The sequence below is a fragment of the Strix uralensis genome, chromosome 16 (assembly GCF_047716275.1).
Source record: "Strix uralensis isolate ZFMK-TIS-50842 chromosome 16, bStrUra1, whole genome shotgun sequence".
NCBI lineage: Eukaryota > Metazoa > Chordata > Aves > Strigiformes > Strigidae > Strix > Strix uralensis.
Genome location: NC_133987.1, coordinates 998,767 through 1,025,194, shown reverse-complemented (window position 1 = coordinate 1,025,194; position 26,428 = coordinate 998,767). Strand labels below are relative to the sequence as shown.

At 49.8% G+C, this 26,428-nt stretch overlaps 1 protein-coding gene across 1 annotated transcript; it reads left to right on the top strand.

The window, feature by feature from the left end:
• Positions 1-80: 80 nt before the first annotated feature.
• Positions 81-25,909, top strand: LOC141950921 (centrosome-associated protein CEP250-like). The gene is made up of 26 exons (XM_074886427.1): positions 81-128; positions 510-616; positions 1,827-2,054; positions 2,629-2,725; positions 3,166-3,264; positions 4,160-4,309; positions 4,614-4,792; positions 5,242-5,418; positions 6,351-6,495; positions 6,780-6,901; positions 7,210-7,337; positions 9,508-9,700; positions 11,910-12,037; positions 12,231-12,400; positions 13,807-13,986; positions 15,129-15,263; positions 15,594-15,730; positions 16,170-16,471; positions 17,717-18,952; positions 19,372-19,499; positions 19,761-19,881; positions 21,580-21,733; positions 23,606-23,761; positions 24,191-24,292; positions 24,453-24,503; positions 25,587-25,909. Exons 1-17 carry the CDS (start codon positions 81-83, stop codon positions 15,612-15,614), a joined length of 2,307 nt encoding a protein of 768 aa, XP_074742528.1. The 3' UTR covers positions 15,615-15,730; positions 16,170-16,471; positions 17,717-18,952; positions 19,372-19,499; positions 19,761-19,881; positions 21,580-21,733; positions 23,606-23,761; positions 24,191-24,292; positions 24,453-24,503; positions 25,587-25,909.
• Positions 25,910-26,428: the final 519 nt, after the last annotated feature.

Sequence of the window (26,428 nt, the reverse complement as noted above, 5' to 3'; positions counted from 1 at the left end):
GGGACGGGGGGATTTGGGGAGGATCTAGAGGAATGTGGGGTGGTGTGGGACACAGGGGTGTTTGGGTAGGACGTACAGGAATGTGTAGAGATGGGGAGTATAGGAGTTTTGGTAGGACCTACAAGAACGTGAGGGGGTGGGGAATATGGGGAGTTTGTGTAGGACCTACAGAACTGTGTAGTAGTGGGGTATACGGGGGTTTTTGGTAGGACCTACAGAAATGTGTGGGGTTGGGGCACACAGAGGGGTTTGGGTAGGACCTACAGAAATGCAGGTGGCACCAGTGCAGTGAAGGTAGAACCCAGCTCTTGGGGTCACCACCCCTGAGAGCCCTGTGCAGCCCAGGGACACGGAGGCTGCTGCAGGCACAGAGCAGGAGATGGGCTGGGGCAGCTCTTGGGCTGCGTGTGAGGGGCGGTCGCTGCAGGGAGTTGTAGAGGTTTGGGAGTTTTTCTTGGGGTGTGGGAACAGTTTCCGTGTGTTCCAGACACCCAGTGCCCCCTGCTTAGAGTGACAAGCGTTCTCCTTCCCATCAGCTCTTCGGTGACGCATTGAACCAGCAGCTGCTCACCAACAGAATTCAGATTTCCTGGGCCTGGTCGCGGGAGAACTGGAGGTAAGAAAGGCTCCACTTCCTGCGCTGCTCTTTTTTCCCTCGGGGAAAGCAGAGCCTGGGGCAGAGGGTAAAACTCTGCAGGCGTGGGAAGCTTGGCCTTGTGCTGGTGACCCACAGGGTTTGTGTGCTGCTGGTGTCTGGGGTGAAAGGGCTGAGGTGGGGACCCTCTGAAGAGCCCACGCTGCCCCAGACCCAATCTGACAGACCCACAGCAGAGTGCAGCTGTTGCTTTCGTACTTCTCGGCAGCTCTTTGTCCTGCTCCTTCCCAGAGCTTTGACCTGCAGGAGGACGGTGACAGTCTGTCGGGGGAAGAGGAGCTGCCCTGAAGAGAAGCCCCCGTCTGCCTCAGCCCTGCACCCTGGGACTGTTCTTCCCTCTGCTCTGGATCTCGGGGGCTACTCAGAGCTGCCCTTGGCAGAGTGAATCTTCTCAGGCCCCGAGAGCTCTGGTGATGTCGTTACTGCAGGTTTCTTCAAGGCAAAGCTGGCCAGGAGAGAGAAGCCCTGTTTGGGCCTGCAGGGCAGGGTCCTGCCAAGATGCTTTAATGGTACCTACTGGAGAGAACAATCACTAAATAACTTTTTGTGTAAAGCTTTGAGCTCGCATCCTGCTGCCCTTCTGTCAGCAGGCAGCCCAGTTACTGTCCAGTGCCAGCCCAGCTGCCAGCCCTCACCATCGCCTTCACAGCCAGCGCTGCCTCTGCCCATCGTGATCTCTGCTGCAGAGTTTCTCTGGTTTCCTTCCCCGTTCTGTCAGGGAGCAGCCAGGGCACTGCTGAGCACGGGGGATTTCCCCTTTCAGTCCCCCTAGAGCTGAATCTGGGGGACTCACCCCAGGAGGTTTCTCCTGTCATGCAGTTTCAAACTGTGAGTTACTGTCAGCCATTTACCTTACTTGGCTGTAAGCTTCCCTCAATGTGCAGGGTGTGCCCTGACCTACTAGTTAATTCTTGAAGCCTTTTGGCTGTTCCATACATTTCTTCTTATCTCTGAGGAGAAAACAGCCTCACTCCTCAACCCGTCAAATGGACCCATTGCTCAACTATCAGGATGTGTCCCGATCCCAAAGTGTCAGATGGGTGATTTGTCCCCAGCAAAGATGTCATCTTTCCTGCCAGCTTTTACTGCTGCACCATTAACATGCTTCAGAAGTGAGACAGCTGGTAAAGATGGTGGTGTGAGTATGATCTCTTTCTTGATTCTTCTGCAGAGATGTGTCCGAGCTGAAGGCAGAGCAGAGGAGGCGTTCTGGCTCTGTACTTGTAAACTGCTCCCGCCTGAACTCTGGCGTGCAGCTCTGGGAGCCCGTCAGTCTGGGCAGACCTGTCCTAAAGGGTCAGGCACAGCAGCAAGCAGGACAGGAAACAAGCCAGAAGACTTGGGAAGTGATGCACTTACAAGTCAAGGGGGACCTGGAGAAGAGGGAGCTTCAGGACAGGTAAATTTAAACTTTGCTGTTACCAGCATTACCTTTTGTGGCTGCCTCTTGGATTCACAGGCGGGCTGTGTTCACGTTTCAAACCCACCCGTTCTGCACAGCCTTGTTTCTGTCCCTAGCCAAGCTATGGCCTTCAACAGCACGGGTAGAAAAACACGTCTGACCCACAGAAGCTTTTGTAAGACAAGACTGGAAAAGAGATCACAGTGTATTACAGTGTTTTTGCTGTTACCTGATTGTTGGTGAGAAGTTGAGACCAGCATAAAGAGAGCTGTGTCTCTTGTACAGCCCTTGGTACCCCCAGGGCTGTGCAGAGGAGTTGGGAGGGATTTGCCCAGGGCCATCCTAAGCCCCTCTGCACTGACAGTTCCTTACCAGACTGAGTGCAGAAGTCCTTTGGGGCAGGAAGGGCCGTTTTGCAACATCAGGCATATTAACCTGGAGAGATGAACGCTGCCTTTGCTGTATTTTCTGGGCTGAACTTTCTCTGCTGTGCTTCTGGGAGCTGCTTAGCTCTTCAGCGGGTGCTGGTGTGCGATGCTTTTGGAATGGCACGTGGACCTTCTCTTCTCAGGGGGACGGAGCTCTCAGCCTTGCTCGTGCAATCTCAGAAGCAGAACGAGGAGAAGGAGAAGACCGTGAAAACACTTAACGACACTATGGAGATTCTAGTATGTTTTACCTTTATTTGGGAGATGGCCCAATGGTTGTTCTCCAGCTTTAGCACAAAGGGGTGTGGTTTCCTCAAGAGGAAGAGCGGTGAGGACGCTGACTGTGTGGGAGCATCAGGCACGTGTGAGTCAGCCCAGGGGCAGGCAGTGGCGGGGGAGCTGCAGACAGTTCCGGGGGTTGCACCAGTGCTATTCTGCCTGTGACTAGATCTCCAGGGATCAGAGTTCCTTGGAATTGAAGCTTCATAGCAGCCTGTGAAAACCAGCTGTTGGTCTTTCTCTTCTTAGTTTTAGCAAAGAAGGAATTCAATAGGTGTGGGAAGGGATACACTGGAATCACTAGGGCTGAGGCTTATCAGCACGACGATGCTGCTGAGGCTGGGAATGCTGCAGAGGGGAGCAGCTCTTCCCTGCCTACCCTTTGCTTATTCTATTCTCAGGAAGCAAGTCTGTTAGAGAAAGAATATGAAGCTTCATTGACTGAAAGTGTCAAAGAAGAGAACCTTTGCCTCCAAAAGCTGATAAAAGATATAACAGAGGTGTGTACAGAGTTGGGACCACATCCCTGTAATTTGATTGAAAAGTACTTGAGGAAGGCAAACAACTGGCCCAGGGAATAGATGGATGTTTTATACTGTCTGTGTTAACTGCTACTGGCTGTTTAATTATTATACCACTTCTCTGACATCAAACCTGCTATAACTGCTGAGTTGGCTGTCCTGTGACACTTGAGCTAAGTCACTAGAAGTTTCCGTACCTTTACCTTTCCTGTAAGGTCTCTATTTGACTGTGCTTTGAGTTGGCTACTTGACATTTCTGTTCTAGTGTTGCCTGGAGGCTTCTCCCACCTCCTTGAGCAATGACTCTGTTGTTCTTTAGATTTTTATAAACTTTAGCTTAGTCCTAAACCTCACTCTAGGGAGGGGGGTTTAATCATCAGATGTTTTACACAGCTTCTCACAAAGTCAGTTCTTTCCCCTTATGTAGTCATTTTTATCCTCTTGTGCTACTGCTCAGAATAAACATTAGCTTTTTCATTGCTGTTTTGCAGTATTCATCAGCTTCCTTCTTCCCTGGGTAGCATTAATATTTCCTTTCATTGCTATTTCCAGTGTTGACCCAGTGTTGACAGTGCTCCTCGTCTCCGTGGCTCTAAGAAGCTGAAGGAGACTAAAATCATTCATGAGAGCTTCAAGAAACTGAGCGTTCAGGCAGCCTCCAGCCACTTCACACTTGTTTCTTCTTGTTTGTAGTAGCTGTATTCAGAAACCCCTGGAGCACTTGTGACCGCAGGGACAAAACTTCTTTGTTGACTGAAGAAATGAGAGAATTGAGTTTTTAATGACTCTAGGGTGAAGTGGGGGGAAAAGGAGAAATAGACAAAGAAAATCAAGTAGACTGAGCAGAGAGTAACAGCTTGATGTGGGCTTTCAGGTGGTGTTAGATGAATGTGCCAGCGTGGTCGCTGACAGCTCCCAGCAGGCAGAGTCTATCAACGTCCTCTCTTGTCAGAGCTCCGTTGATGCAGAGCGTGCCTTTGTGTTGGTTCAGGAAGCGCTGGCAAGGAGGAGAGGAGCAGCACAGGTGAGAATTTCTCCTTGTCTTCACCACTGGCCGCAGGCTCAGCTGCTGATGCCTTGCTTATCTTGAAACCTTTCCATTCACTTAGCCAGTTTCTTTCTAGCCATCCCACTCTTGGTACTATATCACCTCACCAGTCTCACCAGCTCTGTGTTCTGCTGCTTTTCTCTCTTTGATCTCCACCCCCTCATCACAACTTTTGCCTTCAGGTGAGCTGTCTCGCTGCTTGCTTCTCTCACAGCTATCAGGAGCCATCTTCCCTGCTCCTTATTGCTTGTTTGTGCTTTTCCCTGCCCATTCCTTGCAGGCCCTAAAAGAAGAGCTCTCTGCCAGGCAGGACTCTATCAGTTTCCTGCTGCACCAGCACAGGCAGCAGGAGGAGAAGTGTCGGAAGCTGCAGCAAAGCCTCGAGCAACTGGACCAGGAATGCCAGATGGCCAGCAGCCACCAGCAGCACCTGCAGTCTCTGGTAGAAGCACTCAGAAAGTGAGTGTTCCCTCCTCCTCCTGCGTTCTGGAGGCAATCTGCTTCCAGTTCTGGCAGTTCAGAGCTGTTACGGGCAAAGAACTCGCCTGCTCTCCCCGTGTATGCCCCTGTTTGGCACTTCAGCATCCTCCTGTCACTGCTTTTCCTGCTCTACTGTGAATCCTAAGGCTGTCTCGGAGACTCAGAGCGACGTTGGAATACAAGACGCCTCCCTCTCGACATGCTGCTTCTCTGAATTCTGTTCTTTGGGGCCCTTTCCTAGCCACGGCTTCTCAGTGAACGAAGGCAAAAGCCTGCCTGCCTTCCTCTGTCCCTCTCCAGTGACCTCGTGAGGGGAAGGGCAAGTTCTTCCTTACCGTGCTGCCCACAGCGCCAGCCTGGAGTGACTGAAATGGGATCCGTGACTCTTCAGGCCTGTTCATTCTTCTGACTGAGCCTTGTCTCTGCAGTGACTGTGCAAACCTCGAGAAAACCAGGGCAGAGCTACAGCAACAGCTTGAAGAGACGGAGCAAGAAGCCTCATGTCTGAGTAACACTGAGCTGCAGCTGAGGGAAGATGCAGCCCAGGGGGAGAGGGTGGAGCAGCAGCAGAGGGTGGAGAGAGCGCGTCGTGACCAGGAGCTCCTGTGAGCATTAAAGCTTCCTCTGGGCAGGGGTGGGTGCTGCCGGACGGTGGGAGGCCCCCCTAAAAGAGTGGATTTTGTCTGCTCAGCATGTGTAGCACAGACTGGTGAAGGGAGCCCGTGGGCAGGTCTGGCTCCCTGCTGACACACAGCAGAGGTGCCTCCTTGTACTTTCTTCATGGCCCTTGAAAAAAATCATTCCAAAGCTGACCAGAGTAGTTGATGACAGGCCTAAGGTGAAACAAGAGAGGTTCAGGCTGGATTTAAGGAGAACAAAAAATGGAACCATGAGGGCAATCCTGCAGCAGAACTTGCTCAGAAAGGTTGTGCAGATTCCATCCCTGGGAATTTGGAAGCCCCAAGTGGATCGAGCCTTGAGCAACCTGGACTGATCCCATAGCTGACCCCAGGTGCTTTGAGTGGAGATTGGGCTAGAGGCCTCCTGGGGTCCCTGCCAGCCTGAATCATCCTGTCATCTTATGGTTACTGGATTGGAAATTCATACAGATCTCCCCAAATAGATTGCAGGCTCCTTCATTGTTTTGTTGCCGCAGGCAAGAATAATGGAGAGAATGTTAATCTGGGCTTTAAAAGTCTGTCTTATGCAAAGAAAAACTTTGGAAAGTCTGGTGTCTAATGTATCAAAAAGGAGAGAGAGAGCTAACAGGCAGGAAGGTGTTGGGAGCACCTGAACTTTTTGGAAACCTGTGATTTCTGGAAGCTCGTTTTACTTTCTCAATGATGAATGTTTCACCTGGGTCAAGGACAAAGACTGATGCAGTGCTAGGCAGGAAATTACAGCATTCTTTAGGGGTAAATAGAAAGCTGTTGCAAATTGTTCCAACTGCCATATCTCGGAAATAGTATGTAATTTTGGTTTTGGAAATGAGACTGTTTTTACATTAAAGACTTGTTTGTCTTTCCCCTTCTCACAGGCTGAAGGACTTAGCTGCACTTGAAGAAAAACATTCTTTATTAGAGAGTGAGCTGGTAGTTGCAAGAGAGACACTGGAGGAATCGCACCTTCAGAGGGATCTGCTGAAGCAAGAGGAACATGAGCTTACCATGGCCCTGGAGAAGGTGTGGTCACCTTATTCCTAGGCAGCACCCGTGGGAGAGGGAGTTGTGATAGCAAGACCAGCACAGGTGCCGTTTCTGTCAGTAGAAGAGAGTGACAGTGTTGTTCTCCTTCTTGGAAAAGGGTGATCAGACCACACAGGCTCCTTGGTGCAGTCAGTCCCCACGTGGTTATTGGGAGCGCTGGGCGGGGGGTGTGTCAGAGACACCAAAGGGGATCTGGAGTCGCTGCTTAAAGTCAGGGATTTTCTTGTCTTTGCTTTCATGTTGTTCTTTTGTCTCTTCAGGCAGAGCAGTCAGTAGCAGAGTTGAGAGGGGCTCAGAATAAGCCGAGTGCTGAAGTAGCTGATCTACATGTTGCAGCAGCGAAGATGAGCAGTGTCAGTGAAGCTCTTGCACTGGATAAAGTGTGACTGAACAAACTTGTGTTGCAGGTGAGCAGTTGCCAAAGATCTTGGCAAGTGTTCGTCTGCAGCTGCTGCTGCTTTTCAGACTTCTTGCCTTCAGACGTATGACTGCCTGAATATGGAAATGTTCCTTTTTCTGTCGAAGCCAAACCTTCTCCATGGTAAATCTCACTGTATTTCATTTCCTCTGTGCTTCTGTGACTGCAGCTGGAGCAAGAGAATGAAGTTCTGTTGGGTAAAGTGGCTGAGCTGGAGAGAGTAAGGAGCTCTGACCAGGAGAAGCTGAGCTTGTGTGAAAGAACAAATGAAGAGCTCGGTGCAGCGAAAGCCCACCTGGAGCAGCTGCTGAAGAAAGTGGAGGAGCAACGGGAGGGGCTGCAGGAAGAGCTGAGGATACTGGCAGAGGAGAAGGCAGAAACCCAAGAGCAGCTCAGTCAGGTGAGACCAAACACCTGGTGCTTTCCGGGTGGGCTTTTGGCTGCTCGGCTCGGTGAAGCTCAGTCTGTTGGATTCTGCGGTGGTTTTGTCAAGGAGACACTTGGTAGCGCTGGAGGTCAGAAGCTTTATTTACTGGGTTTTGGAAATGTGTTGGTGGCTGACAGAGCTGTTCTGCAATTCTCTCAGTTGTCCTCTGCTGCTACAGATGACTTCAATCCACCTGTCTGTGGTGGCCTCTCTTTTGGCTTTTGATAAGCTGCAGAGAGATGATTTGTCTTGCCCGTGAATCTGAGTGAGGCTGCTACTCCCCCATGTGGCAAAAGAAGCAAACAGCGTAGCTCTTCACCCTTTTTCTGAGTCAAAAAACCACGGGGTTGCATGTTTCTATTTATGCTTTTTGTTGTGAATCTGCAGCTTTCAAAACTCCATTTGTTGGAGCCTGGAGAGTGGGACAAAGCTGCAGGTCAGTGTCTGCTGTCTTGTACTGCTAAGAACAGGAATGAGATCCTGAAATTGTTGAAATGGTATTTTAAGACATACATGCAACTTTGTGGCTGGAAATATGCCTGGGGAAAAAGGACCTGGGGTTGCAGGTCAGCAGCTGGCTGATTATGAGCTGGCAGTGTGCCCAGGTGGCCAAGAAGGCCAATGGCATCCTGGCTTGTGTCAGAACTAGTGTGGCCAGCAGGACTAGGGCAGGGGTTGTCCGCCTGTGCTCAGCACTGGTGAGGCCACACCTTGAATACTGTGTTCAGTTTTGGGCCCCTCACTACAAGAAAGAGCTTGAGATGCTGGAGCGTGTCCAGAGAAGGGCAACAGAGCTGGTGAAGGGTCTGGAGCACAGGTCTGATGGGGAGCGGCTGAGGGAACTGGGGGGGTTTAGTCTGGAGAAGAGGAGGCTGAGGGGAGACCTCATTGCCCTCTACAACTACCTGAGAGGTTGTAGCGAGGTGGGTGTCAGTCTCTTTTCCCAAGTAACAAACGATAGGACGAGAGAAAAAGGCCTCAAGTTGCACCAGGGGAGGTTTAGGTTGGATATTAGGAAAAATTTCTTCCTGGAAAGGGTTGTCAGGCCTTGGCACAGGCTGCCCAGAGAAGCAGTTGAGTCACCATCCCTGGTGGTATTTAAAAGCCATGTGGATGTGGTGCTTAGGGACATGGTTAGTGGTGGGCTTGGCAGTGTTGGGTTAACAGTTGGACTTGATGATCTTAGAGGTCTTTTCCAACCTAAATGGTTCTGATTCTGTGAGCTGTTAGAGCCTCTTCAGGCTCTGAGGAAGATGAGAAATAGGTGATCACACAAGACTCTTCACTCTGGACTAACTGATTTTGATACCCTGGAAAAAGAGCTTGGGAGAATCATGTCACTGAAGGAGACCGGGGAGTTTGTCATCATCTAAATGTCAGTTTCATAATGTACAGTCTTGGATATTATGGGATAACTTTGAGAGAATTGTTTGTTTCTGAGGGTCTGTTTTCTGTTAGATAGTCAGTCTTGGAGTCCATGGTATGTTTGGGAAATACCCAGCAGAGGTGTTATATTGAAGAAAAAAGCTAAAAAATCATGGTTAATCTTCAAGTTTGAATACCAGCAAGGTATATTAGACAACTTCTTTGTGTGAAACAAGCAGTGTTGTTGACATGAACTGCTGTAGGAATAGAGTCTACCATCTCTCTGGCCGCATCAGCCAGACTTTCATAACTCACCCCAAGGGCTGTTTCCCTGCCCAGCATCACCTCATTGCAGCCAATGCACTTTGATCTTTTTCTTCTTTTCCAGAAGGAGAAACCATGTGTATTTTCACTTTCTTCAGCCAGCAAATTTCCATCACTGGGATAGATTCTGATAGAACTCCAGTTTGCAAGGTGGCAGATCTGGAAGATGCCGTATTTTTGCGTGCAAACACGTAGTCTGGTGTATTTATGTTTGCTGTGAAGGGGCTGTGTGGTCGCAGGCAGCCCAGCGTGGCCTTACTCATCACTTTCAAGTTAACAGTCCCAGTGCCTTTTGGCAGCCCAGGGTATTAGCGTGGTATGGAGCAGATGCTCTTAAACTTCCAGCCCGCAGTACAGGAGCTCTTTCTCCTCCAGCTGAGGCAGAAGTGGCACTGGCTGGCTCTGCACAGAACTCCAGAGAAAGGGCTCTAACTGCCTTTTGTCCTGCTTTCAGGTTTACCGCCAGCAAGAGTCAGCTCGCAGCGGTCTGAGCAGCTGTGCCAGGAGTCCTCTCGCCAGGGACATGCACTGGCCACAGTGTCCAAAGAGAAGGAGTTTCTGGAGCATGAGGAGGCTGCCTTAGAGGTGCGCCTGGCAGCCCTGCAGCGGGACAGACAAGGCCTGTCAGAGCAGCTGGCAGAGGCCAGGTAAGGGTGGGGAGGAAACCCTAGGCAGGACATTATATATTGGCTGTAATTATAAAGGTGGTAATCATTCCACGAGGATTTATGGCATCCTGTGTGCTTTTCAAATGTTTTCACCTTCCACGGGCAGAAAATGAAAGAATCTTGAGCAAAATGAAAAAAAGAATACTATGATTTTAATGTTGTTTTCCTGACAGCTAAAACTAGCAAACATCTCCTGGGCCTCGGGCTCAGGTTTATCCCCCCTTGCACATTCCTGTGTGAAGTCCAAAGCAAGGCAGCTTGGCTCTGAGTTGGGTAATAATTAAACCCTGCAGGCGTTTACTGAAACTGAAGTTTCTCTCTGGTTTTGGTTTCTTGTTCTATGCATTTGAACATAGATCTGTCCTTATCAAGTAGTTTGGCTGTTGATGGCTGTTGCATGCAGACGTTGTGAGTAGGACACTGCCATCTAGGGTGGAGCCAGAGGCTGGTGCTGCAGATCTCGAGGGCTTTCTGGTTGGAAGGTAACTCTTGTTACTGTGGTGCAGGACCCAGGGCTGGTTACACCAGCAGCTGGGAAACCTCTTTTGAATCCTCACGTCTCTGAGGATTCTTGCCCATCACTGATGTCTGTGCCCTGTACTCCTTACCACCTGCTGTTTAGAGACAGATGTCGTGGAGAGGTTACACAGGGAAGGAGCAAGATTCTGTCCTTCTGCCTTTCTAAGATCATATGTGACAAGTTCTGCTTTTCAGAAAAAAAAAAAAAGAAGTTTGTCCTCCTTGTAGGTGTTTTTTAGAAGACTCCTGAACTTGCAGAGCTGTACAAATGATGTTATAGACATTGTTTCTCATGTTTCCTGACTTTTACACTTTATTACTCCAAAGTGCGTCGTTAGGATGGCTGATAAACACCCGTTTTGACTCAGTGTGTTTCTTGAGAGCTGCTGCTTCTTCTGAGCTCCAGCTTCTCTTATTTGATCCAGCTGAGTTACGTTTGGTCAAATATTGGGCTGTTACTAAACTATTAGATGTTCAGCTCCTTTTTAAAAATTTTTTTGAAAAGGGATACATTATTTTTTAAAAAAGAGATAAGTTACTTATGAAGAACCTTTGACAATAGATAAAAATTCAGCAACTGTTCTTGCCAGATGTTGTTCTCAAGAGCCTTTTGTTGTCACAGTTTTGGACTCGATCTTTTCTGTTCTGTTTCAGAGACTGATTCTATTTATCCTGAAATGGAGCATATTTCCTTTGGACTGTCAGAGATTGGCACAATCAGAAATATGTGCTTGTTCTCCTCTTGAAGATACACCCTCCATTGTCCATCCAAGCAGTGAAATTCTACTGCTGTGGTTTTTATGGCACCCCTGTCCTAGCGAGGCAGTGCTGTGTGTTGTGGGAACCTGGCACACAGGGCGCTGTGTGAGATCAGGGAGGTCACTTCAGCTCCTGATTCCAGAACCCTTGTGTCATACGCAGCAGTTGGTTGAAGTCTGTGGCTGTAAGAATTTGGCTCTGCAGTACTACAGCTTCCATTTTAAAGGGCAACAAGTCACTTGGGCTGCTGTCTACTTAGATAGCAACACTTAGAGAAAAGCAGCAAGTTTTTCTCTTGAACTTTCAACAGTTGAAACTGAAGGCTGCCCGTCTCTCCTTTCAGTGGTCCTTGTTCAGATGAAATCTAGTTCAGATTTCTTACGAATGCTGCTCCAAGCGGGAGATCGTACTATATCATCTGATGTGTTTCTTGAGTCCCTTTTAAATACAAGGAGTCTGGAAAGTTACTTACCTACAGCTACACTGTGAACAGCATTCAAAAAGTCACGGGTCACCCAGGGAAATACTCTTGTTCTGTCCCCCTGCAGAGCAGCTTGGAAGCGCTGATGAGCTGAGGGCTGTGAGCAGAGACCGGGCTTTTGCTTGTTGTCCCAGACTTTGGGCACAGCTACCCGTGTGTCAGCCAACAGCAATTCCAGATTTGACCGTTGAGATCAAATTCAGCTGGGCTTTCTGTGTTATGCTGGGTCATAAGCAAAGCCTGGGCATTCCCCCGGAGGGGCCGACATTCCTATTTTAAATGGCAGAAGCATGCTTTCTGTATACAAGTTTCCTTGCAACCCATTTTCCGTACTTAGGGGTAGGGATCTCGAATGACTTCTTACTGGAATAACTCTCAGTGGGCGTCAGGAGCCACAAACTCATTTCTCTCTGTATTGACAACTCACAGGTTGGTGAAGGAGACGCTGGAATCCAGCCTGTTTGAAGCTCAGCGGCACTTCTCTCAGCTGGAGATCACCAGGAGTCAGCTTGAAATCCACCTTGACAGAGTCACGCAGGCCAAGGAGGTGATACAAGGTGAGAGCCTCCTGTTTCTGGTGATCCCCCTGCTAGGGAAGGTGGTATAAAAATAGCTCTGTGTCTGCAGTGCTTCTGAGGAGTGAAGGAGATGGAGGCAGATCTCTCCTGCACTGGAGTTCAGATGGCGTAAGGTCAGTGAAGTCAGAACCATTGTTTAGACTCTGAATCTTGCCGTTTGTCCTGTTTGCAGGGGAAGTGAAGTGCCTTCAGTGTGAGCTGGAAGCAGAGCGATCTCTAATGAGGCAGGAACGGGAAAACATGGCACAACAGCTCCTGCAGATGGAACAGCAGTATAACAATCCCCTCAAACTGCGGCAAACTGATCATGAAGTGGAAATGAGCCAGCTCCTGCAAGACCTGGTAGGAAACAATATGCTTCTGAATTCTTCAAGCAAGCTTTGTGGGCTGGCTTTAGAAGAGTAATAGCCTGAGTGTGAGAAATGGCAGCAACCATCTGTCATAGGTCACACCTTGCTGGGCCAGGCAGATAATCCTGACCCCCTACCCCTAACCTGTAACACTAACCCCTATCCCCTGACCATAATGCCTAACCCCCAACCCCTGACCCTGACCCCCTACCCCCAGCCACTAAGCTCCTACCCCTAAACCTAACCCTAACCCCCAGCCCCTAACCACCTAACCCTAATCCCCACCCCTAATCCCCACCCCTAATCCCCACCCACCACGCCTAAACCCTAACCCCCGCCCCTAACCCCCAACCCCAAAACCGCACCCACCACCCCTATCCCCCTAACCCCCAACCCCTAGCCCCTATCCCCCTAACGCCTATCCCCTAACCCCTAGCCGCTAACCTCCTAGCCCGTAACCCCTAACCCTAACCCCTAACTCCTACCCTAACCATGGGCCTTAAACCCAAGCCCTAACACCTAACCCCTAACCTCTAACCCCCACCCCCAGCCCCTAACCTCCTAACCCTAAGCCCTAACTGTAACCCATACCCCTATCCCCTACCCCCTATTCCCTGACCCCCAATGCCTATCCCCTGATCCCCAACCCCTAACCCCTAGCCCTAACCCTAAGCCTCATACCTGAAGGCATGTGAAGACCCCCAGGACTCTGCCAGGACAGTAAGAGCAGCCACAGATTCAGCGTGGGCCTAAGGTGAGTTTAGCTGGAGGTTGGGTGCTCCCCACCCAAAGCCTGGCAGGAAAGGGGTAGGATCTTACCAGACTCCTGTCTGCCATGAAGTAGACTCCTCACATTGCTGCCAACTGCAGTCACGGGAACTTTCTCCCTTTCTTTCTGTCCTGTCACCGTTGTCAGAGGTGTTATCTCTGGGCGTGACGCATGTGGAACAGGCCCCTTGTTCCTGGTACTTCCGTTTGTGGCCTGTCTTGTGACTGGGGCATCAGGGTACCGGTCTCTTTCTCACCCTGCGGTCCATCTACATCTTTTCACTGATGGAAAGGGATGTGAGCTTTGAAAATAGACTCTAAGAATAGAGAGAAATCCTGAGGAGACAGGTGCTAGGAAACAGGCAGCCATGGAGAGAGGAAGGTAACATCTCCCTTTCATAATGGTTGGACTCAATGGCCTTAAAGATCTTTTCCAACCTAAATGATTCTATGATTCTTCCACCTGCTGACCCACCTTTTAAGTTCCTTGACAGGTCATGATTTATGGAGAGCACAAAGCCATTGTTGTGCACTGTTGAGGTGGGGGGTTGTGGGAGGGATGAAGCTTCACATTTGTTTTGAGGAGTGTGGCTGGGACTTCACCTTGAAGTCTTTCCCTCCGCTCCTCAGGCAAGCGAGCGGGAAGGGCATCATTCAGAGCTGCAGAAGATACTGGAGCAACAGGAAAAAGAGAAGGTGGAGACAGAAGGGGAGCACGAGAAGAAGCTGTTTGATATGAAGCAGAAAGTTGCTACCACGCGAGCTCAACAAGAGGAGGAACGAACCAGAGTCAAAAATGCCAAGCCAGAGGTAAAGACTGTGAAAGGAGAATTTGTGTAGCTTTTTTGCAAGGCTAGAGCCGTGGGAGATGTCTGGATGTCGGGCTGTGTGGAGCATGCCCTACATGTTTTCTACATTGAATTTGTGAGGTGAAAGGCAAGCAGGGTTCTCTTTGGGACTAGGAGTGAGACCTGTCAGAGGAAGCCGGGCAGAAGCATCCCCTTTCAACTGAGATTTTTGTGCTGCTGTTGTGCTGGGTTTTTTAAGACTTACCTCAGAGTAACTTCACAGTTCTCTTAACAGTCCTCTTTTGATCTTTACTGATACATGCTTATAACCTTAACTCCATTAAAGACCAAACTGAATTTGTAGGACTGAATCCCCATGAGGATGGGGTTTTTGTTTGGGGGGGACAGGGGGACATGGCAATATTGTTGACAAAAGAAAAAAAATTTTAAAGACTCCTCTGAAATATTTCTGAGCAGTGAAACAGGGGTGTCTTCTGGGCTGTTTTAAGTCACTTGCTGGTAAGCTCTTTTGTGCCCAGATCTCCTGTGCAACCCTGTCACACAGTGAGATCCTCCTTGTGTCCCACCCAAAGTCCTCTTCATGGAGTCTGCCTGGGGACAGCAGTACCCCCAACTGTGCTGCAGGCATTGAAATGCCAGGGCAATGCTCAGAGATGTCAGTGTGTCCCTGTCATGTCAGTACTTTACCAGAGTCTCATGAATACCTTAAAAATGAAGTAATTTTCACCAAACCCCACTTGGAATACAGGAGTTTTCTGAAGGAGCTGCTCGCTTCAGCCCTCTGGCAGCCCTGCATTTTCTCTGCTGCTAACTAGGTGCAAAAGTTGCTATTGAAAGACAAACAGGACACAGCAGAAGATGAGGGACACCCTCACCAGCAAGGCGAGACATTTGAGAAGTGCCACACATTTTCCTGTTAGGTGTTAGATGTTTGTTGGAGGTTCAATCACAGGGGGACTGTGGCTGGACCATGTTCATACTGCCAGTCTCACTTAGGAAGCTGTGTCTGCAAGTGGGCAGAGAAGGGCCTGGGAGAGCAGCAACACGGCGCTTTGAGAACGCGTCAGCCCGTCGGTGTTGGAGCCTTGCCACACAAATTCTGTGTGGGAAGTTTAAACCTGTCTTCTCTTTGTTTCTGTGCAGGTCCTGCGAGAAAAGGAGCATGAGAAGAGTGCTTTATTGGAGACACTACTTCAGCCTCAGGGAGAGCTAAGAGCAGCCAACCAGCAGCTGGAGCAGCCTAGGCAGGAGGTGAAAGAGCAGCGCGAGGATGGGCAGGTAAGTCTGACTAGTAGGGTGGGTTGAAGGAACAGGCCGTTGGCAACTGGACGTAAGCTGAGAGAGGCTGAGAGACCCAGGTAACAGAGTGAAGGGCAGTGACAAGGAAATAAAGTCTAAGTGCTGTGACTGAGGAGGCAGGGACTGCTGCAGGCACTGAAAGCCCAGAGCCTGATGAGCTCCAGAGATCAGCAACAGGAAGGAAGTGTTACAGTGGAAGCAGAGCTGGGTAGAAAAGCAGAAATGGCTGAATGAATGTGATTTTGAGACAGAGAGAAAGCTGAACCTGATGGCAGGTCCCAGCAGCTTGCTCTCCATTTGTGTTTGCAGAACATCACAGGAAAACTGTAAGCAGAGCTGCAGGAAACTCAGAGTAAGATCAAGGCAGTGGAGAAGAGGCACAAGGAAGAAATCAAAACCAAGAAATTAATGTCCTCCTCCAGCAGAGGGATGTTCTACAAAAGCAGGTGAGTGAAACAGCAATAGCCACTGCAGTCATCAGCCAGGTGGTCTCTCCCCATGGCAGAGCAGCAGGGGATGGGGTGAGTCCCTCTGGCTGCCATCACACTGTGGTCTCCATCTCAGCTGGGCTGAAGGAGACTGACCGGCCAGCTGCTGCCCTGGACAGATGGGCTGCTCTTTGTGCCTGTTTGCCAGCACTCATCAGAATGGATTTCTGCTGGCCTGTTACTGCTAGCCTTGTTTTTTAAGGTGCTTTTTCAGATGAACATGGTGACCCGCTTAGATTTTTAAACAAGCCAGCTGTATCCATTGTGAATCTGGTACTTTCATGGAAGGGTGAAATTTAAAGTTGTTCTTTCCCTTTCCTCACAGTATATGATATGGCTGATATGGCTGACAGTGGCAAGCTGTAGTCTTTGACTGCTTTGTTGTGTTTTCCTTGAGGTGGAAGAGTTGACATCTCAACTAGCAGCCTCCAAAGAGTCCCAGCAAGTGATTGGCCGCAAAGCTCAGCAAGATCTGAGTGAGGCACAGGAACTGTCAAGGCAGAAGGTGCTGGAGGTTGTGCACGTCCAGAAGATCCTGGAGGAGAAGAGGAGTCAATGGGAGAAGGTAGAACATCAGAACAAGGAGCTGCAAGTGTGTTTGCAGTCCTTGGAGGGGGAAAGCAGTCAATGAGGAGAAGTGGAGTGTCACAACACAGAATTTCAGGCTTCGTTGAAGCTCCTAGAGAATGAAAACGCCAGGTAAATGGAAGTCTGTGAAACTCTCTGTTCTGTTTAATGGATTCCCTCTTTCAGATCTTCACGTATCCAAGTGGCTCTGGCAGCATTTCCTAAAAAGCAGAGTTCTGAACTATCCATGCAGATATGTTTCATTCTCTTGATGTGGTGTTTCATTTTCTTTTAATCCTTCAGTTACAGTGTTTCTGAAGACAGTGGCTTTTGGAGTAGTCCTTTCCTTAAAACGAGGTGTTGTTTTGTTAGGTCGGCATGTTAATGCTGTGAAATGAAACTTTCAGGGGTTTCAAACCTGAAACACACCAAAGGAGGCAGAACGAGCTGCAGTGTAATGAGCTGGATACTAGACCCAAGACAGAGCTGATGGATGTAAATTTTAAACATTTGGGATCTGTATCAGTCTTCCATCCTGATACCTTTGGTTAAAACCATGATTTTGAACTAAGCCAGATTCCCTTCTGAGGCACCCAAGAAATAAGCATGTTTCTTATTGCCATCTGTTTCCTCATTCCTCAAAAAATCCCAACGGGTGTCTGGAAGGGCTTGAGCAGGGTCCCTGCCAGCCTCAACAGTTACAGGTGTTACTGACTGTCCAAGGAACGCAAGAAAGAAGAGAAAGGGTAGGTAGGGTACTTCACCTGGTAAAGTCTTGCCAGCCTTCAACACACACCTTCATTGAAGAAGAGAAATAAAAAGCCGTGCCCTCTTGCTTCCCCCGTGAGGGATCTGGCATCTTATATAAGGATCTGAGTATTTCCTCCAAACCTCCATTACTTCTTCTGGTATCAGCCTTCATTTCTCTAGCTGAAAGTAATATGGTGCTGCAAGTCTTATGAAACTGCCCAAAGATGACCTGGCTGTCAGTTGCTGCTGTTCCTACCAGGACAAGTTAGGGGAAGAAAATGTCTCTTCATTATTGACAAAACCTCTCCCTTGGAGTCTCATTAGTCAAAAGAAAAATTTTCCTCTGCCCTAATGTCTTCATTTCAAGACTTTGTGGTGTTTCTATTCACATTCCCATCTCAAAAAAAAAAATAGGGTATTTAGCCAATAATTCACCTTTCTTCTGTGGAAAAAAGCGTAGTGGGCACGTGCTTGGGTGTGGTTGCCAACCTGGCTGAGGACTGAACAAGCAGCCTAGTTGTTCAGACAAACCTCAGCAGACAAATCAGTTTTCCCCTTGGTGGTGGAAGTCCTAAGAGTTTATTAAATGTTATATACCATGTAGTAATGAGTTGCTCTGACTTTCAGGCTGACTGTGTCTCTGGAAGAGAAGGAACTGAGCCTCAAAACCCTGGAAGAAAACAACCTTGCCCAGCACAACAAGGTGTCTCAGCTTCTTTCTGCTCTTCGCCAGGCCGAGCAGCTCCATTCAGACCACAGAAAAGAAATACAAGAGCTCAACAACCAGGTGACCTGTGCACTAGCATCCTCTTCTCCAGGGACATAGAATACCACCTTCAGCTTGTAGGCCTCAACTTGTTTTCCCTCCCAACAACATACACTCCTTCTGTGTTGTGCCCATAGACTGCACACTGAGGCTGGATCTGCTGTGTTCTGCCTGGGCTTTCCCCGGTTCTCTCATGGTTCATGGCATTAAATGTCTGAGGAGAAACAGAAGACTCCTTTGGAGCTTCTCAGTATCTCTGTTACAGATGTTGTCCCCAGATGGTGTTTCTGCCTCTGCCAGGCCCTGAGCAGTCTGGTGAGACAGCATTGGTTATGGCAGTCTGTGGGAGCACTCCCGGCTCGGCCGTTCAGCTGGCATTGGGGAGGTGCCCCATGAAGGGTGCCGATTGTCTCCCCTTTGCTTCTAATCCCAGGCGTCCCTGGCAGCCCCACTCTCCATGCAGGAATGCTTCATCTGCCACCTCACCCTGCCAGCCAGCCCCTCGCACCCTCACACACACCGAACCCTTCATTTCTGAGGTTGGAAAGCACGAAAACCTGACAGTTTGACCGTTCCTTTGGGGATGGGAAAACTTCCTTTAGGCCCCTTAGCCTCCAGGTACCTGTTTGTAGCTTGTTTTGCTCAGTTTGAATCCTTGGCCTCGTGTGTTCTGTTTCCAGTGTGGTTTTTGGCTTGAAGTAATTCCTCCTTTGCCCCTTCCTCTAGTCCCGCTCTGGTGCCTCAGCAGCAGCGCTGTCCCTGAGCGCTGTGCGTCTGTGTTACAGGTGCAGTTGCTGCAGGAGGCAGCGCTGGAGGAGGAGGCTGGCCTGGCAGCTCAGGAGGAGCAGCTGCTGCGGGATCTGGAGGAGTCCCAAGCAGGCAAACGGTGCTCGAGGAACTCTCTGCGCGTGCTGGAGGCTGAGGTGTCTGAACTGCATTTGAGGCTCTGTAGCACAGAGAGCAGAGCTCAGGCATTGGCCACGGGGTGTCAGCAGCCAACAGTGCCCCCTGCGAAGCCCGATCCCAGCTGGACAAACTGCACTTGGTTCTCCAGCGCACGGTCTGTGACAGCAGAGACTTAGTCCCTTGGAGTTCAGGCAAGTGTGGGGCTGGGTTCACAGGTCTGTAGGCGGGTATAGGGGAGCAGGTGCGGGGGGGTGGTTCTTTGTAATCCTGATGTGACAGACCTGTCCTTTCAGTTTAGGCTGATTCAAGCCTTGGGAAGTCTTGGAAGCCTGACATCCCTTGCAGAGACAAGTCCGTGTTTGTATGTGGGGAAATGACCAGCATCAGAATGAAATAGGGCCCCAAGTCCCAGGGCACGTGCGTCCTTCCTCGAGGCAGTGCTAACATTAGTGGTCATCAAAATAACGTTAGCCCGGGACACACGTCGTGCTGTAACACGAGCTCTAGGATGACGTCAAAGGCACTGCCACCTCCTCCTGTGCATAAAGAGGCCTTGTTTGTTGGAGACCCTTTCGGTTAAAGCTTGCAACAGAATGGCTTCTCTCTTCAGAACAGGGTCATGCCTGGGGCCCAGCTGTTTCCCAGGCCAGGGACCTCCCTGCAGAGCTCACAGTGGACAGAGTGGCCGCAGCCCTACAAGACCTGCGCCAGCACCTGGAGCAGACTCAGCAAGATCTGGTAACTTGTGTCTAGTGCACCCAGAAATCCCGTCCTTCTGCTGCACTGAACTGACAAGCAGAGTGCCAAAGCCAGAACGGATGTAAATTCTTGTGGGCCAGGTTGGCTTGCTGCCACGGGGGAAAGGAGAATCCCCATCCCATGTACCATTACTGTCCAGCTGCTCCCTCCCACCTTGGCTGTTTCTGCCTGTGTGTTTGTACCTCTTTGTCTTCCGCCAGCAGTGGCTCTGTGAGGTGATGCTTCTCTTACCTCTTTCAGAAGGATGCAAGGAAGAAGATACAGGATTTGGAGCTGGAGCTGAGCAAGAGGCAAGCTGAGAAGGAGTATTTCAGTGCCCGCAATCAAGACCTGCAGAAACAGTTGGCTCAAAGCCAGGAAGGTACAACTTCCCTTTTCCAACCCACTGACCCCATCCTGTCTCACCAGCAGGGGTCTCTGATACCACGCAGAGGAAAAATGCAGTGGACAGAGATGGGAAGAGGAGAAAAACAACAAGCCTGAGACTTATCGATAGAACTACCAGGGAAAGATTTTTGAGCAGAAAGATCCAGTGTCTGGCAGTGCATCTGGCTGTGTGACTGGTGATAATGTGCAGAGGTGGTGCCTTTCAGGTCCCATGTCACTGCTAAGTAGGTGTAGTGTGATGCCTCACAGTGTCCTTCTCTGTGTGGTCTTTGAAAGCACCAACCTCAAAAAGCCTTGTCTTTGTCGACTTCCTTTTCCTCTTACATGGCAGATTCACAGAGCATGAGTTCAGTGTTAAGTTCCTGTGGTATTGCATCCTTCCTTCTGCTGTTTTTCCTCGTTCTCTGATGCTTCTGCATCCTTCTCACCTGTTTTCTTGCCGATACTGATTCGGTGTCTGAGCTCACAGCCATAGAAAACACAATTTTTTACTTCCGTAGCCTTTGGTAACATGTTCATGTTGTGTTTATCTATAAACTGGTTTTCACATGTAACTAGTCACCTTTTCCTCTAATCTCCAGGCCATCCCAGAGCCTCCAGGGCTACTGGCCTCTCTCTATTATAGCTGGACAGACATTCCTTCTCCTTTCTCTGTCATTGCTTTCCCACTCCCCACATCAGAATTGAGTTTTTATCTCATTGTCGTGTTTTCCTTGTCCCAGACTACAGGAACAGGGAGGTGTGGGCATTGCTCGTTGCCTCCCCCACAGGCTGTCGCCTGCTCATGTAGAGCCTTTACCTGTTCAATGTTGCTTCATGTTCCCTCTCTGAGATGGAACTGCTGATCATTTCTCAGAGTTTTCCAGGCCTTAGATCATCAGTTTTTCTGGAACATTCATAGTTTTTACTACATATGTTACATGTGATAAAGCTTATATACTTGAAATTCTGCCATTGGATGGATCCTGCTTGTCCCACTAGTCAGTTCTTTCCACCTTTAGTTCCTGTCTATTAGTTTAGTGTATTAGTTTAGTTTTAGTTCCTGTCTATCTGTAGTCATCCTTGCTTCAGGTCTCGGTACTGGTGTGATGCTCAGTGGTTTTTTCCTTGCCGTTGTCCTAGTACCACTGAATATTTCTTCTTCTTTTTCCTGCCAGTGCACAACATATTCGCCTAGCTTCGTTCTTTTGAACAAATACCAAAGCGCATCTTCAAGCACAACGTTGACAGATCTGTTTTTTTCTGTAAAGTCTCTTAAGTCTTCCTGGTCAATGAACTGTGTCATAGTCAGTCTTCACTTTTGCCTCTTCTTCCTTTTCCTTTAGGACACCAGATCTGACTCTCACCTCCTGTCTCTGCCTGTGTTTCACTGATGTCAGTGCTACCTGCTTCTCACACTGTGGGTGATGTGCTGCCATGCCCTTAGCCCTGCCCTTTCAACTCACAGAAGAGCAAGCACATTTTCATATTCTCCTGAACCTTGCCACTCTCATTCTTCTTTTATTCTCTGCCTGGAAGTTTCCTTTATTTATGTGTGCTTTGAAAGTCCTTGTGGGCTTAGAGCCTGGAAAACACAGACAGGCAGGTAAGAAAATGATGTTTTCTGTGTAGGATGCAAATCAGTTTGGTTTTGCTTTGCTTGTCATCTTCTCCTTCACCTTTCCTGCTGCAGAGACACAGATGGCAGAACACAAGAAGAACTCTCTACAAAGTGCCTTGCAGGAGGAGGCTGCTGCTCTAAAAAGGAGACTGTGACTCTACATCGAGAGGTGTCATCTTTGGAAAGGAAACTCGAGACCACTGAGAAGCAGAGAAAGGATGTCCTGGTGAGGATGGCAGATGCCATGAAGAGCCATTTCTTACATATTTTTTGGCCTTCTGTTAATAATTTTAAGGAGCAACTTTTTCCAGTGGAGGTCTGATTTTAGGTGGTCTTGTACAAGTGGCAGTCCAGATCTGAGAAGGCAGAGAATATGCAAATGCTCACGAAGCTTCCCTCATTTTCCCCTTCCATTCATCATTCCTGTTTCCCAGACTTGCTTTCCTGCCAGGCCAGGTAAGCTGAATTAGCAGGGTCATCACCTTGGGTAAGAGAAGACAGTCCAGAAAGGAGAGATCATTGAAATGACCAGTATCACAGACTTTGTGGAGAGACCACAGACCACCATAAGAGCAGAAGAATATTGTTTATATCAGTGGCTGTTTTTTAGTTTAACTTTTCCAGTTACGTCCCTCTGAATAAGTAGGGAAAGATGCTGTAGTCATATACAATTCAGTTAAGATTCAGGGTGTTTATTTTCCTCTATTTTGACGATTTCTCCCCTTGAAGCTTAAGTCAAAGTAATTTTCAAACTTGTCTCTATTTACACTGCATGGCTTTGGGCTATTATTTGTGTCCAAATCCATATTTAGATTTCAAAGTATCTCGATCAGAAAAAAGGGGTGAGAATACAAAAGTTTGCTAATAATAGAAAGCTGTTCAACATTGCCATCTGAGAGCAGACAATGGGAAAAAAATAGAGACATTTGAGAAACAAAAGTGCTGATCCAGATAAATATGTCTGCCTGCAAGGGGACAGCCAGTCCTGATTTGAAACACAGAATGACAGTCTGTGATCTGACCATCACTCCTTCGAGAGGGCACAGTGCGGTTCTGGAGGATGGTACCATGAAAACACTACACAGTAGAGGTCCAAAACAACCCCCAACCCGCAAAATGGGAAATCAAATGTCAGGGTTGTTCTCTCTTCCCTTCCTCCCTAATAGAGAGAACATCATCGTGCCACTGCCTAGATCATGCTTAGTCTGGACTTTAAATCCTGGCTGCAGTTCTGGTGGCTCATCCCCAGAAGAACATCTCAGAAGTTCAGAGAAGGGGAAAAAGGCAGATAGGCCAGTGGGACTCTGAGGGAAGAAATAGTCATCCTGCAGAGAATGGTTTCAGAGAGGGACACGGGCCGGTTTCATCATCTCTGAAGGATTCTAAAGGTGTTTCCCATAAAGATATGGGAATATATATTCCTACAAATACATGACCTGCTTGGCCAGAGAAGCCATGCTTGCAGCCAGCAGGTTTGCCTGTCTGTATAGCTCCGGCTGGAGACCATTCGCCTGCTGGAATGTTTTCTGTCAAGCCCAGAGCTACTGAAGGAACTACGGAGCTTGCTGTTAAAATAACCTCAGGTGCAAAAGCTGGGGATGGGTAATTGGTTCTCTCTTACCTGGGCAAGCCTAGCCAACATGTTGTGGTTAGGATTTGGCATGGAAAGGAAAGGGCACAACTGACCAGAGTAATGTACTAAACTCAGTAGAATTGTATCACGATGGCTGAACAGCAGCTGCACTGATGGTGCTTAGAGGATGCTCTCGGAGATTCAGACTTCTGAGGTACAGCTTTTCCAGTGTATTGAAAAGAATGGAATTGGTCCCATTGCCTGATCTGGTTAACGGTTTCCTTGTGCATTCAGGATGTCCTTATGCTGTGGTTCAAAAAGCACGAAGGCAAATTTGTGTGGATTTCTCCAAGGTGATCTGGAGGAGGGCCCCTAGGAAGAGAGTGTGTTGTCTTGGCCTGTGGACCAGGAGAAGGGACTTAGCACTGTCCATGCCTTGGGCCGGTCACTCTCCCCGACTTGTTGATTCTGGCCCTTCCAACCCTGATGTGGCAGCAGCTCACGTAATCCCCTCTCTGTACCCAGCAGGCTGCTGCAGAAGGGGAGCAGCTCTCATGGCTCTCGGAGAAGAGACTCCTGTCGCAGCGGCTGGAACGTCTGCAGCAAACGGTTGCAAGGCTGGAACTTGAGAAGATGGAGCTGAAGCAACTCAGTGCTGAGCTCAGGAGAGCTCTTGAGCAGGTAAAACTGGCTTTCACTGCCTCTGCAAAGCCTCACGGTCCTCTGGAACACAACACAATTCTACAGACAGCACTTTGGAGTCCTCTCTCTGCTTGTTTCCTTCCCTCTCCCACTTTCCCCTGTGGACACACACTTTGGTACTTTCTCTCTCTTCTCCCACCCCATTGCCTTCACAAATGCACATTCACTCCAGTACCACCCTTCTTGCCCCAGTGTCCCCATACGCACACATGTGTCACTCTCGTGTCAGGAACTGTTTCCTCTTGCGCTTTCTCTTCCGTAGTCTACTTCGAGTGCTTTTGGCCCTCACTGTTCTCTGGTGCAGTTACAGTCTCTGAGCAGAAATCTCCTTGCCGTGATGCCCAGAGGTCCTTTCGCTCCTTGTTTGGTAGCAGCTTTCTGTGACCCTTTCTCCTGTCCGACGTGCAGGTGGAGCATGAACGGAGGAGACTGAAGAGATGTTGTCGGTCGCTGCCAGATGCATGAGGATTTTCCCTCTCTGACCAGCACAAGATGCCTGCTTCTGGAGAGGTGAGAACAGAGTCTTACTTGGTGGGAGGAGGGTCTGGCCATACGGAGGAGCGATGGCAAATCCCAGTGGCAGCAGCCCCCCAGTATAGACCCAATAGAAGTTGAGTATGGCCCTGGCCAGACTGGAGACTAAAAAGAAATCCTTGTGTTTTCTCTGCAGGAGGAGTCTCAGGCTCGCCGCAGTCACTGATGAGCTGAGTTGCAGAACCAGGTGAGGAGTAGGAAAGCTCTCATCAAAAGCTGCTGTGCTCGTGCTGATGGGCACAACTTTGCACGACGCTACAGCCCGAGATCTGTCTGGCTGTCAGGAGGTGAGTGCAGCAGGCACTGGGAGGGCCCCGTCAGACACATCTGTTGGCCATGGCCAAACGACATCATTCACCTGGGTCTAGTCTCTGACTTGCCTAAAGGTCAGGCATGGTGGGAAAGAGATGGGAAGAAATTCCCTTTGCAGGGCTGGCTGTCTGGGTTTCACATCTAGTCTGCTCTCGATGCTTAGCAGATTAGGGTCCCCCTCTTCATCTGGTTTGGCTTTATGTTGACAGATCTTGGTACTGTAATTCAAATGTAGCAGGTTCCATAAGCCACAGAACTCCTTCAGGAATTGCTTCTGTTGTTTGAGTTCACTTGCCAAGAGAATATTTTCATATTCCCAGCTTGAGGTTGGGGGTGGCATTCCCTGGGGAACACGGCCCTTGGCAAAGCACGTGTCACTTTAAGAGCAGAGGAAAGCCTCTGACCTGAGCTGTTTCCCCCAAAACAGCAAAGCCCCGAGCGCTGCTCCCAGTGCTGGCGTCTGCCACTCTCCAGAGCAGGCAGAGGGCAACGTGCCAGAGCTGCTGTGGCTGCACCGCACTGCAGACCTACCGGGGGGTGGGAGCAGTGGGGTCTGTCCCACCAAAAGCCCAGCAGGCACCACCCCGTGTTGCCAGGAGATGGTAGAGCTTGAGGATTGTCAAGGCCTCGGCAGTCCTCATCGAGTTACACTCTGCTCATTTGTGAAACGTTCTAAAGTTAGGAAAAATGAGGGTTTGATCCCTTTCCGTGTGCTAGCTGTCAGGTTTTTAAGCCAGTCCCTCCAGAGCAGTTCTTCACTGCCTGGTGTAACCAGTAGAAACTTGAATTGTTGCGCATCTGAGCTCGGCTCAGGGGACTCTGGGAACCTGCTGCTCCCTGCGGCACAAGGACACAGCGTCGGTCAGGGCTGGAGGTAGAAGGTGCAGCCGGAGCCGTGGAGCTGCAGCTGGGCCTGGCGCTGGGGGCTTGTCTGAGCTCGGCCTTTTGCCTCTTCCAGGCGTCCCTCCTGCAGGTGCAGCCGGCACGAGACCCAACAGCCGAGCAGGACTCTGTTGGGTGCTGTGCGAAGAGCAGCCGGGAGCTGTCGGACCTTCCCCCAGAGCTGTCTTGCTCCGTAGCAGCTGGGCTCAGGGAGCCTGAAGCTGCTGTGCTGGGAGCAGAGACTGGGAACCCGGGTCCCCTCCCTGAGCCGCCGTGTCCTGCAGAGGGACAGCTGTAGCATCTCGGGGTTCCTTTCTTGTCTGCCCAGAAATGTGCCATGTTTTGCTGTGGGGAATGGGGGTGCATTAGTTCTGTTTGATTTGGAAGCATCTCCTAGTGACAGAGATTTTTAAAATTATTTTTAATAAAAGAAAATTTGCAGAACTGCACTTTTTCAGTAGGAAAAAGCAAGTGGTAGGTAAATATGTGGTTTAGGGAAAAGGTGACCCCAGTTTTCGCTGGCCCAAGGAGGCTGTTCCGAGCTCCTCTCGAGCTCTATCCGCAGCCGCTGGCGGGGCAGAGAGGGCAGTGGGGGCGTTACCCCAGCGAAGGGGGGAGCACAGGGCGGGGATGGGGGGGCAGGAGGGGGGGTTTTTCCTCATTTCCAGCCTCAGCACCAAGCGCAGGTTCGCTGCCCGAGGTGGCTGATCTGCTGTCAGCGAGCTGCTGCGAGAGCAGCCTGAGGGCAGCCCAGGGGGTCTCGAGAGGGCACTGGGAACCCAGCCCCAACCGGCCAAAGAGGGGGGGGGAGATGTCAGCCCACGCGGAACTGTGGGGTCAGGGGGGGCTCGGAGGGGTCCTGCAGGGGCCCAGGGATGGGGAGGCCCATCCCGCCACAGGAGGGGAGCCCCAGCCCGG